Source organism: Sebastes umbrosus (genome assembly GCF_015220745.1).
Source record: "Sebastes umbrosus isolate fSebUmb1 chromosome 13 unlocalized genomic scaffold, fSebUmb1.pri SUPER_13_unloc_2, whole genome shotgun sequence".
Taxonomy (NCBI): domain Eukaryota; kingdom Metazoa; phylum Chordata; class Actinopteri; order Perciformes; family Sebastidae; genus Sebastes; species Sebastes umbrosus.
The window spans coordinates 12,501-25,000 of NW_023618432.1; the positions used below are offsets into that span (position 1 = coordinate 12,501).

Genomic DNA, 12,500 nt, shown 5'->3' on the forward strand with positions numbered 1-12,500 from the left:
CATAATTGTAATATTTTTTTCTTTATTCTTAATATTATTATATATAATATATATAACATATTATCATTATTATTAACTATTATTATTATTATTATTATTATTATTATTGTAAAATTACAACCCTATCCCATCAGAATATAACTTTTTTTTTGGTAAAAATTAAACCCTTTTCTCGACGTTCGGTGTCAACATTTGACTCTTAAATTGATAGATTTTTATTTCCTAACTGGAAATACAGTAATAAATTATTATGGTTTCTTCTCTACACTGGCTGCCTGTAAAATCCAGAATAGATTTTAAAATCGTCCTCCTCACCTACAAAGCGCTAAACGGTCAGGCCCCATCATATCTTAAAGAGCTCATAGTACCCTACTACCCCACTAGAGCTCCCAGAATGCAGCAGGAGCTCATAGTACCCTACTACCCCACTACAGCTCCCAGAATGCAGCAGGGTTACTTGAGGTTCCTAGAGTCTCCAGTAGTAGAATGGGAGCCAGAGCCTTCAGCTATCAAGCTCCTCTTCTCTGGAACCAGCTCCCAGTTCCAGTCCGGGAGGCAGACACCGTCTCTACATTTAAGAGTAGGCTAAAGACTTTCCTCTTTGATAACGCTTATCCTGAAGCTGCTATAGGCCTCAACAGCCGGGGGACTTCCTATGACACACTGAGCTCCCCTCTCCTTCTGGATATACTCATGTCCCATGTCCATGTTGTTACTAACTTCATTCCTTCCCGGGAGTCCTTGTGCCTCCTTGTCTCGCAGCTAACCGTGGAGCAGGGTCACACCTGGAGCGGGACAACACCGGGAGCGAGGTTATACCTGGAGCAGGGGTACACTTGGAGCGGGGTTTCACCTGGATCTTGGTGGTCTCCGGTATTGTGGCTGCATCTGCTGCCGCGTCCGGTGCCTGCTTGACACCAACTGCTACCATCCTTAATTAACTACGTCTGTACGAGGGACTACCAATGCTAACGAGGGATTTCCAACACTTGGTGACAAAGTGGCAGCCTGGAGAATAACACTTCTCAGTCACTGCCAAAGACATCAAGAGCTCCCAGCAAGCATGCTGATGCTGCTGGAACCAACGCACGGGCATCGATCACAGGGACGTCCCACACCAACACACATGGACGTACTGAGGAGAGATGCTGGACAGTGCTGGCGAGCTAGCCAGATGTATGGTGGACTGAGACAGCTGGAAGCTCCACTTGAAAGCCCGTCTGGGGACGACCCAATGACATCAATTCCGATAGTTGTATTATCACTCTTTTACATCCACCACTATTGGTTTTGTGTTATCAGTCCTACTTGTATTAGCTATTACAGCTGCTAGGCTACTATTGTGGCTGCTTCTCTATCTCTCTCTCTCTCTCTCTCTCTCTCTCTATCCCCCCAGCCGGTCTCGGCAGATGGCCGCCCGCCCTGCGCCCGGTTCTGCTCCAGGTTTCTTCCCAGTAATCGGGGAGTTGTTCCTGGCCACAGTGCGCTTGGTGGATCCTGTTGGGTCTCTAAACTATGGTGTACGGTCATAGACCTGCTCTATAGATAAAGCGTCTTGAGATAACTTCTGTTGTGATTTGACGCTATACAAAAATAAATTGATTTGATTTGATTTGATTCATGGTACTTTTTATTTTATCATTCATAACTGTTCATGTATTTATTTTCCTGGTGGGAAACAATCTCCAGATGATTTTTGGTTTACATTATACTCATTATTTAACCTATTAAACCTATTATTCCCTCATTAAACTCATTATTTAACTAATTAAACTGAATTAATCCAGTCAGACGAACCGACTCGGAGCACCAGAGCTGTCTGGTTTTCTTTTGGAAAAAGAAAAGACAGACGAGGAGATAAGCACTTGTTGGCCGTTAAGGTGGAATGGCTGTTAAGGTGGAAAGTTGTGTAAACAAGGAGTCTGGTTCCAGTAAAGGCAGAGTGGTGAGAGCAGGAGAGTTCAGAAAGTCAAAGATCCACAGGAAAGGAAAGTGATGTGGAGTTGTCTGCCACCTGTGAAGACAGGAAGTGATAAACCTTAATTTATATAATCTAGACTGATGTTATGTTTATTCAGGGTTATATATATACATACACAAACATATACTGACATCAGGAAGCATGACTCCCAAACCTCAAAAGATCTGTGCTTTCTATTTTTATTGTACATTTTTAATAAAGTTTCAACAGATTAAAAAAACGAGGCAATATTTATATTTAAATTATAATTATGGAGAGACCCTCTCTAATCCCAAAGTCTGTCACATATCCATCCTGAATTCTCCACTACCCGGGGAACCATGTCAGTAATCCTGTGTAGAAGGAAGAAAGAACCCTGTTCCTCACCTTCGACTAGTAGCCCTGTTCCTCACCTTCGACTAGTAGCCCTGTTCCTCACCTTCGACTAGTAGCCCTGTTCCTCACTTTCGACTAGTAGCCCTGTTCCTCACTTTCGACTAGTAGCCCTGTTCCTCACCTTCGACTAGTAGCCCTGTTCCTCACTTTCGACTAGTAGCCCTGTTCCTCACTTTCGACTAGTAGCCCTGTTCCTCACCTTCGACTAGTAGCCCTGTTCCTCACTTTCGACTAGTAGCCCTGTTCCTCACTTTCGACTAGTAGCCCTGTTCCTCACCTTCGACTAGTAGCCCTGTTCCTCACTTTCGACTAGTAGCCCTGTTCCTCACTTTCGACTAGTAGCCCTGTTCCTCACCTTCGACTAGTAGCCCTGTTCCTCACTTTCGACTAGTAGCCCTGTTCCTCACTTTCGACTAGTAGCCCTGTTCCTCACCTTCGACTAGTAGCCCTGTTCCTCACTTTCGACTAGTAGCCCTGTTCCTCACTTTCGACTAGTAGCCCTGTTCCTCACCTTCGACTAGTAGCCCTGTTCCTCACTTTCGACTAGTAGCCCTGTTCCTCACTTTCGACCAGTAGCCCTGTTCCTCACTTTCGACTAGTAGCCCTGTTCCTCACCTTCGACTAGTAGCCCTGTTCCTCACCCTTCCCCGGCTGATGTGGCATAACAATGGTTTCATCTTTTTTAGCAACCTATTCGTAGATGACACGTTGCTTCACTTGAAATTCTTCAACAGGACCACAATATATCAAAAGCAAACTTATTTAGATATAGGGTTTTCGACGTTGTTGTTGTTGCTATGGTTGTTGTGGTTGCTGTGGTTCTTGATATGATTGTTGGGGGAGTTGAAGTGGTTGTTGTGGTTGCTGTGATTGCTGTGATTGTCGATGTGATTGCTGTGATTGTTGCTGTGATTGTCAGGTTTGTTGATGTGGTTGGTATGGTTGCTGTGGTTCTTGATATGATTTCTGTGATTGTTTGGGTTTTTGACGTGGTTGTTGTTGCTATGGTTGCTGTGGTTCTTGATGTGATTGCTGTGATTGTTGGGGAGTTGAAGTGGTTGTTGTTGCTGTGGTTGCTGTGGTTGCTGTGATTGCTGTAATTGTCTGGGTTGTTGATGTTGTTGCTGTGGTTGCTGTGGTTATTGATGTGATTGCTGTGATTGTTTGGGTTTTTGTTGCTATGGTTGCTGTGGTTCTTGATGTGATTGCTGTGATTGTTGGGGGAGTTGAAATGGTTGTTGTTGCTGTGGTTGCTGTGATTGTTGTAATTGTCTGGGTTTTTGACGTGGTTGTTGTTGCTATGGTTGTTGTGGTTGCTGTGGTTCTTGATGTGATTGCTGTGATTGTTGGGGGAGTTGAAGTGGTTGTTGTTGCTATGGTTGCTGTGGTTCTTGATGTGATTGTTGGGAGAGTTGAAGTGGTTGTTGTTGCTGTGGTTGCTGTAGTTATTGATGAGATTGCTGTAATTGTCTGGGTTTTTGACGTGGTTGTTGTTGCTATGGTTGTTGTGGTTGCTGTGGTTCTTGATATGATTGCTGTGATTCTTGGGGGAGTTGAAGTGGTTGTTGTTGCTGTGGTTGCTGTGATTGTTGATGTGATTGCTATGATTGTCAGGGTTGTTGATGTTGTTGCTGTGGTTATTGATGTGATTGCTGTGATTGTCTGGGTTTTTGACGTGGTTGTTGTTGCTATGGTTGCTGTGGTTCTTGATGTGATTGCTGTGATTGTTGGGGGAGTTGAAGTGGTTGTTGCTGTGGTTGCTGTGATTGCTGTAATTGTCTGGGTTTTTGACGTGGTTTTTGTTGCTATGGTTATTGTGGTTGCTGTGGTTCTTGATATGATTGCTGTGATTGTTGGGGGGGTTGAAGTGGTTGTTGTTGCTGTGGTTGCTGTGATTGTCGATGTGATTGCTGTGATTGTCAGGGTTGTTGATGTTGTTGCTGTGGTTGCTGTGGTTATTGATGTGATTGCTGTGATTGTTTGGGTTTTTAACGTGGTTATTGTTGCTATGTTTGCTGTGGTTCTTGATGTGATTGTTGGGGGAGTTGAAGTGGTTGTTGTTGCTGTGGTTGCTGTGGTTATTGATGAGATTGCTGTAATTGTCTGGGTTTTTGACGTGGTTGTTGATGCTATGGTTGTTGTGGTTGCTGTGGTTCTTGATATGATTGCTGTGATTCTTGGGGGAGTTGAAGTGGTTGTTGTTTCTGTGGTTGCTGTGATTGCTGTGATTGTTGATGTGATTGCTGTGATTGTCAAGGTTGATGTTGTTGCTGTCGTTGCTGTGGTTATTGATGTGATTGCTGTGATTGTTTGGGTTTTTGACGTGGTTGTTGTTGCTATGGTTGCTGTGGTTCTTGATGTGATTGCTGTAATTGTCTGGGTTTTTGATGTGGCTGTTGCCATGGTTGTTGTGGTTGCTGTGGTTCTTGATGTGATATCTGTGATTGTTGATGTTGTTGATGTGGTTGCTGTGGTTGTTGATGTTGATGATGTTGTTGATGTGGTTGCTGTGGTTTCTGTGGTTATTGATGTGATTGCTGTGATTGTCTGGGTTGTTGAAGTGGTTGTTGTTGATGTGGTTATTGTGTTTGTTGTGGTTGTGACTCACCTGTAGCTTAGTTACTGTGGTTCTGATGGGGTTGTTGTTTCTGTGGTTGTTGATGTGATTGCTGTGATTGTTAGGGTTGTTGATGTTGTTGATGTGGTTTGCTGTGGTTGTTAGGATTGTTGCTGTCGTTGTTGTGACTCACCTGTAGCTTACTTGCTGTGGCTCTGATGGGGTTGCTGTTGCTGTGGTTGTTGAGGTGGTTGCTGTCGGGGTGAGTGATGACGTGGACTGGCCCTCGCCCCCCCTCCTCGGATGGTTGATCTGATGGATGGAGAGGAGGACGGGTGCTGATGATGCTGATGTCCAGCTCTAATTGGCTTGGCTACAGGGAGACAGGTGAGTCAGCTGTTAATATTAACGTTCACATCTGCAAACTGCTGCTGGATTCTCCTCAGAAGATCAGAACAACCGATCTGGTGACCAGCGCCACCATCAGGACACAGACCCTTTACATTTGAATGACCTTTGCTGTAGCAGGGTTCAGGTTCACGTTCAGGTTCAGGTTCAGGTTCAGGTTTGTCCTGAAGATCTGACTCATCAGCAGCTTTAGTTTGTTGTGCTGCTGTAACAATCATTTCCTCACCTATCTGAGCAGAGTGTCCTCTCCTGGAAACGTTCTTAGAGCGAACAGCCTCTTTGATGCGGTCCACTTCCTGTTGGTAGCGTTTGCGGTCCCTTGCGGCCGACTCCTTGGCATCTCTCAGGGCAGCTTCCAGAGCTTTCACTCGCTCTGCTGTGGCCCGCAGACGCTTCTCCAGCTTGGGTAGCTCACAGCGAAGGTCAGCGTTGTCCCGCACCAGCTGAAGAACACAAAGGGTTAAATTTACTGACTGTAGTTTTGTTATCAATCACCAGGCTGGAGTCACAGTTTGTGTTGTTTCACTGCGTGTTTGAGAGGACAATAGGTTGATTATGTGTTATTACGGGATGGGATTTACACTAACTAGTGATGGACACCACAACTAAAAGGGTTGTTACCAAGTAGGAAATAGAACTGTTAAATTACTACACATTGATTGATTGATTGATTGATTGATTGAATACAGTATTAGTGAAAGATTGCTTGTATCAACACCAACTACTGCTGCTCTCTGAGCTGCGTCTCCATCTGGTGACTTTTATAAAACAGCAGAACTATAAATCGTATTAATCTTACTAATTAGTTCCTCTTGACGAAACATTTTGAATTCACTAGCGCTCTGACTCGCGGCTCTGATTCGCGGCTCTGACTGTCTTCTTTTCCATTGCAATGGTGCTAGAGGCTTATGGGTATTGAAGTAGATTAGTATTGAGCAGTCCGTCATGATGGACAAAACACGATCTCTCAGAAACAAAGTTGAAATAGTTTCTATGTTGAGTAACATTGGGGTTATTCTAGAGTGGGGAAACACTTCCTCTCACTTCACACCTCTATTAGCTCACCAGTTATAGCTGATAAAATCTCACAGTTACAGTTACAGTTATAGTCTTCAGCTAGAAATGAGATGCTACTTTTATCTAGTGTAAATTGAGGACCCATTTGTTTAAAGAAGGACTCTGAATGATGTTAAATCAGCCATCGTTCTTATTGTTAATGAAGTGACGGGACAGATTGACAGGTTGTGTTTCCCTGTGGTGTGATCACTGACCTGTTTGTGGACCTTGCTGAGCTGCTCCAGGTTATTTTCTAAGAAGATGATTCTCTGTCTCTGAGCCTGACTGCCGCCGGCCTCGTCGCAGTCGTTCTCTGAACTCTGTTTAAAGAAGAAACAGGAAAATTCAACACTGATCACTGAACACACAGGGACATCCAACTAACATCTCACTCTCACACAGAAACAGAAAGATCCTTTAAATCCTTTAAACTTCTCACAAATTAGTGCTGAGCAACAAAACAGAGTAACAACTGGTGCAAACAGTAGACTATCATTGAAACTGTCTGAAACCCCGACACTGAACGTCTTTGTCTAAGCATGAGACCGTTTTACCTCCCGAGGCAGTTGGAACATTATCATCTGTGTGGTCTATGTCCATATGACATGACATGACATAGCAGACTGTGTCCATAATCAGCTGCCGCGTACAGCTTTCTGACCTTAACCACTCCAGCTATCCCTTCCTGGCTTTTATCAATATGTTACGTGTACAGGACAACAAGATTTTAGATAAATAGATAGCAAGATTTAACACTGATGAAGTGTTGTAGATTTTGTTATTGATAGATTTAACACTGATGAAGTGTTGTAGATTTTGTTATTGATAGATTTAAAACTGATGAAGTTTTGTAGATTTTGTTATTGATAGATTTAACATTGATGAAGTGTTGTAGATTTTGTTATTGATAGATTTAAAACTGATGAAGTGTTGTAGATTTTGTTATTGATAGATTTAACACTGATGATGTATTGTAGATTTTGTTATTGATAGATTTAACACTGATGAAGTTTTATAGATTTTGTTATTGATAGATTTAACACTGATGATGTTTTGTAGATTTTGTTATTGATAGATTTAACACTGATGATGTTTTGTAGATTTTGTTATTGATAGATTCAACACTGATGATGTTTTGTAGATTTTGTAATTGATAGATTTAACACTGATGAAGTTTTGTAGATTTTGTTATTGATAGATTTAACACTGATGATGTTTTGTAGATTTTGTTATTGATAGATTTAACACTTATGAAGTTTTGTAGATTTTGTTATTGATAGATTTAACACTGATGAAGTTTTGTAGATTTTTGTGATTGATAGATTTGACACTGATGAAGTTTTGTAGATTTCGTTATTGATAGATTTAACACTGATGAAGTTTTGGAGTGATGGACTGACTGGTGGTTTTCTTACATTTTTGACTCGAGTGCCGAGGTCCTGGATGAAGACTTTACGGAGGTTGTTGAGCATCAGCAGCTCTTTGGCCTGTTGGATGAAACACAAACGGTCAGCTGATCTCAGATATGTCACTGCTACAGATAAGAAATGATGAATGTAAAAACAATAATTCAGGTACCACAGTCTCCTCCAGACCCTTCAGGTCCTCTTTGGCTTGTTCTCTCTTCTCATTCAGGAACCTGAAACACACAAACGGAGTCAGAGTTTAATAAAACAACCTGAGTGATTGAATTTTGAGTTTGTGTAAAAAGAGGTGCCTGTTGAGTCTACGGTGAACAGGATAAACTTACAGCAGTTTCTGTAGTTTCTGGTCTTTGTTTTGATCCTCAGCCTTCAGTTTGTCAAAATCAGACTGAAGCTTCCTGTTCTCCAGTTGCAGAGCCTGATTCACACTAAAATAACACACACAACACATTTATTCATATTCCATTACTGCCAGCGCATTCGTACAGCTAGAGCCTCAAAAAAGGTCCCATATCATGTTCATTTTCAGGGTCGTACTTTTTTGTTTCTACTAAAACATGTTTGCATGGTTCAAACTGTATAAAGGTCTATATATGACAGATTAGTGACATCATGTATTTAAAACTGTATAATGGTCTATATAAAACAGATTAGTGACATCATGTATTTAAAACTGTATAATGGTCTATATATGACAGATTAGTGACATCATGTGGTTCAAACTGTATAATGGTCTATATAAAACAGATTAGTGACATCATGTATTTAAAACTGTATAATGGTCTATATAAAACAGATTAGTGACATGTGTTTAAAACTGTATAATGGTCTATATATGACAGATTAGTGACATCATGTGGTTCAAACTGTATAATGGTCTATATAAAACAGATTAGTGACATCATGTGTTTAAAACTGTATAATGGTCTATATAAAACAGATTAGTGACATCATGTGTTTAAAACTGTATAAAGGTCTATATAAAACAGATTAGTGACATCATGTGTTTAAAACTGTATAACGGTCTATATAAAACAGATTAGTGACATCATGTGTTTAAAACTGTATAACGGTCTATATAAAACAGATTAGTGACATCATGTGTTTAAAACTGTATAAAGGTCTATATAAAACAGATTAGTGACATCATGTGTTTAAAACTGTATAAAGGTCTATATAAAACAGATTAGTGACATCATGTGTTTAAAACTGTATAATGGTCTATATATGACAGATTAGTGACATCATGTGTTTAAAACTGTATAAAGGTCTATATAAAACAGATTAGTGACATCATGTGTTTAAAACTGTATAATGGTCTATATATGACAGATTAGTGACATCATGTGTTTAAAACTGTATAATGGTCTATATAAAATAGATTAGTGACATCATGTGTTTAAAACTGTATAATGGTCTATAAAAAACAGATTAGTGACATCATGTGTTTAAAACTGTATAATGGTCTATATATGACAGATTAGTGACATCATGTGTTTAAAACTGTATAATGGTCTATATAAGACAGATTAGTGACATCATGTGTTTAAAACTGTATAATGGTCTATATATGACAGATTAGTGACATCATGTGTTTAAAACTGTATAAAGGTCTATATAAGACAGATTAGTGACATCATGTGTTTAAAACTGTATAACGGTCTATATATGACAGATTAGTGACATCATGTGTTTAAAACTGTAAAACGGTCTATATACGACAGATTAGTGACATCATGTGTTTAAAACTGTATAATGGTCTATATACGACAGATTAGTGACATCATGTGTTTAAAACTGTATAATGGTCTATATAAAACAGATTAGTGACATCATGTGTTTAAAACTGTATAATGGTCTATATAAAACAGATTAGTGACATCATGTGTTTAAAACTGTATAATGGTCTATATATGACAGATTAGTGACATCATGTGTTTAAAACTGTATAATGGTCTATATAAAATAGATTAGTGACATCATGTGTTTAAAACTGTATAACGGTCTATATATGACAGATTAGTGACGTCATGTGTTTAAAACTGTAAAACGGTCTATATATGACAGATTAGTGACATCATGTGTTTAAAACTGTATAACGGTCTATATATGACAGATTAGTGACATCATGTGTTTAAAACTGTATAACGGTCTATATATGACAGATTAGTGACATCATGTGTTTAAAACTGTATAACGGTCTATATAAAACAGATTAGTGACATCATGTGTTTAAAACTGTATAACATCTATATAAAACAGATTAGTGACATCATGTGTTTAAAACTGTATAAAGGTCTATATAAAACAGATTAGTGACATCATGTGTTTAAAACTGTATAATGGTCTATATAAAATAGATTAGTGACATCATGTGTTTAAAACTGTATAATGGTCTATATAAAATAGATTAGTGACATGTGTTTAAAACTGTATAATGGTCTATATATGACAGATTAGTGACATCATGTGTTTAAAACTGTATAATGGTCTATATATGACAGATTAGTGACATCATGTGTTTAAAACTGTATAATGGTCTATATATGACAGATTAGTGACATCATGTGTTTAAAACTGTATAAAGGTCTATATAAAACAGATTAGTGACATCATAAATAGACAGAAATCATGAGGGCTTGTTTCAAAGGCATAGTTTCTGAATACAGGCTGTGTATTTTTCCGGTCATTGAGTGTTTCGATAATTTCATAGCATTTGAATGAATGAATGACTTTATTAAGAATATATAAATAAAAAAAATGTATACAGTATACAGCGGGTAAAATAAGTATTGAACACGTCACCATTTTTCTCAGTAAATATATTTCCAAAGGTGCTATTGACATGAATTTTTCACCAGATGTTTGTAACAACCCAAGTAATCTATACATACAAAGAAATCAAAACAAATAAGTTCAGAAATTAAGTTATGTGTAATAATGTGAAATGACACAGGGAAAAAGTATTGAACACGCTTACTGATATTTATTTAATACTTTGTACAAAAGCCTTTGTTGGTAATGACAGCTTCAAGACGCCTCCTGTATGGAGAAACTAGTCGTATGCATTGCTCAGGGGTGATTTTGGCCCATTCTTCCACACAAACAGTCTTCAAATCTTGAAGGTTCCGTGGGCCTCTTCTATGAACTCTGATCTTCAGTTCTTTCCATAGATTTTCAATTGGATTCAAGTCAGGTGATTGGCTGGGCCATTCTAGCAGCTTTATTTTCTTTCTCTGAAACCAATTGAGAGTTTCCTTGGCTGTGTGTTTGGGATCATTGTCTTGCTGAAATGTCCACCCTCGTTTCATCTTCATCATCCTGGTAGATGGCAGCAGATTTTTATCAAGAATGTCTCGGTACATTTTTCCATTCATCCTTCCTTCAATTATGTGAAGTTTGCCAGTACCGTATGCTGAAAAGCAGCCCCACACCATGATGTTCCCACCTCCAAACTTCACTGTTGGTATGGTGTTTTTAGGGTGATGTGCAGTGCCATTTGTCCTCCAAACATGGTGTGTTTTATGGCATCCAAAGAGTTAAACTTTGCTCTCATCTAACCAGACTATATTCTCCCAGTATTTCACAGGCTTGTCCAAATGTTGTGCAGCAAACTTTAAACGAGCTTCAACATGCTTTTTCTTCAGCAATGGAGTCTTGCGTGGTGAGCGTGCATACAGGCCATGGCGGTTGAGTGCATTACTTATTGATTTCTTTGAAACAATTGTACCTGCTAATTCCAGGTCTTTCTGAAGCTCTCCACAAGTGGTCCTTGGCTCTTGGACAACTCTTCTGATAATTCTTTCACTCCTCTGTCAGAAATCTTGCGAGGAGCACCTGGTCGTGGCCAGTTTATGGTGAAATGATGTTCTTTCCACTTCCGGATTATGGCCCCAACAGTGCTCACTAGAACATTCAGAAGTTTAGAAATGCGGCTGTAACCAATGTCATCAGTATGTTTTGCAACAATAAGGTTGCGAAGGTCTTGAGAGAGCTCTTTGCTTTTACCCATCACGAGATGTTTCTTGTGTGACACCTTGGTAATAAGACACCTTTTTATAGGCCATCATTTGGGACTGAACCAGCTGATATTAATTTGCACTGACAAGGGGCCGGATTGCTTTCTAATTACTGATAGATTTCAGCTGTTGTCTTGGCTTTCCATGCCTTTTTGCACCTCCCTTTCTTCATGTGTTCAATACTTTTTCCCTGTGTCATTTCACATTACTACACATAACTTAATTTCTGAACTTATTTGTTTTGGTTTCTTTGTATGTATAGATTACTTGGGTTGTTACCAACATCTGGTGAACATTTCATGTCAATAGCGCCTTTGGAAATATATTTACTGAGAAAAATGGTGACGTGTTCAATACTTATTTTACCCGCTGTATATCACTTAAACCTGCTTTATAATATAAAAGACAAGCAAATCTCACTTTTGGGACCTTTAAAAGTTATCAGAACTAAAAATGTGAGTAAAATTAAGAATCACTATCGTCAACAGAAAAACTAAATCATAATGATGAGCCTAATGCTCCCACACACGTTCGCTCTATTAATAAAGAGATAACAATTATTTAACAATTAATAATGATCAAAACAACAGTCACTGTCATATTTGATATGATCAATAGTGATCATCAGTAACTGATTGCTTATTATAATCAATAACATACTCTTTGAGTTGGTCGACGTC

The 12,500-nt window shown here is 39.2% G+C and overlaps 1 protein-coding gene across 1 annotated transcript in view; it reads right to left on the reverse strand.

Moving 5' to 3' along the window:
* Positions 1-1,699: 1,699 nt before the first annotated feature.
* LOC119484111 (kinesin heavy chain-like) overlaps positions 1,700-12,500 on the reverse strand; it is a 70,043-nt gene continuing 59,242 nt past the window's right edge. Inside the window, exons 19-26 of the mRNA XM_037762628.1 lie at positions 12,481-12,500; positions 8,128-8,229; positions 7,956-8,016; positions 7,793-7,864; positions 6,593-6,697; positions 5,548-5,764; positions 5,107-5,286; positions 1,700-2,014 (exon numbers count right to left, since the gene is read on the reverse strand). The exon at positions 12,481-12,500 is cut by the window's right edge and continues 90 nt beyond it. Coding sequence (XP_037618556.1) covers positions 5,114-5,286; positions 5,548-5,764; positions 6,593-6,697; positions 7,793-7,864; positions 7,956-8,016; positions 8,128-8,229; positions 12,481-12,500 — 750 coding nt within the window. The 3' untranslated portion in view covers positions 1,700-2,014; positions 5,107-5,113. The remainder of the gene's footprint in view (positions 2,015-5,106; positions 5,287-5,547; positions 5,765-6,592; positions 6,698-7,792; positions 7,865-7,955; positions 8,017-8,127; positions 8,230-12,480) is intronic.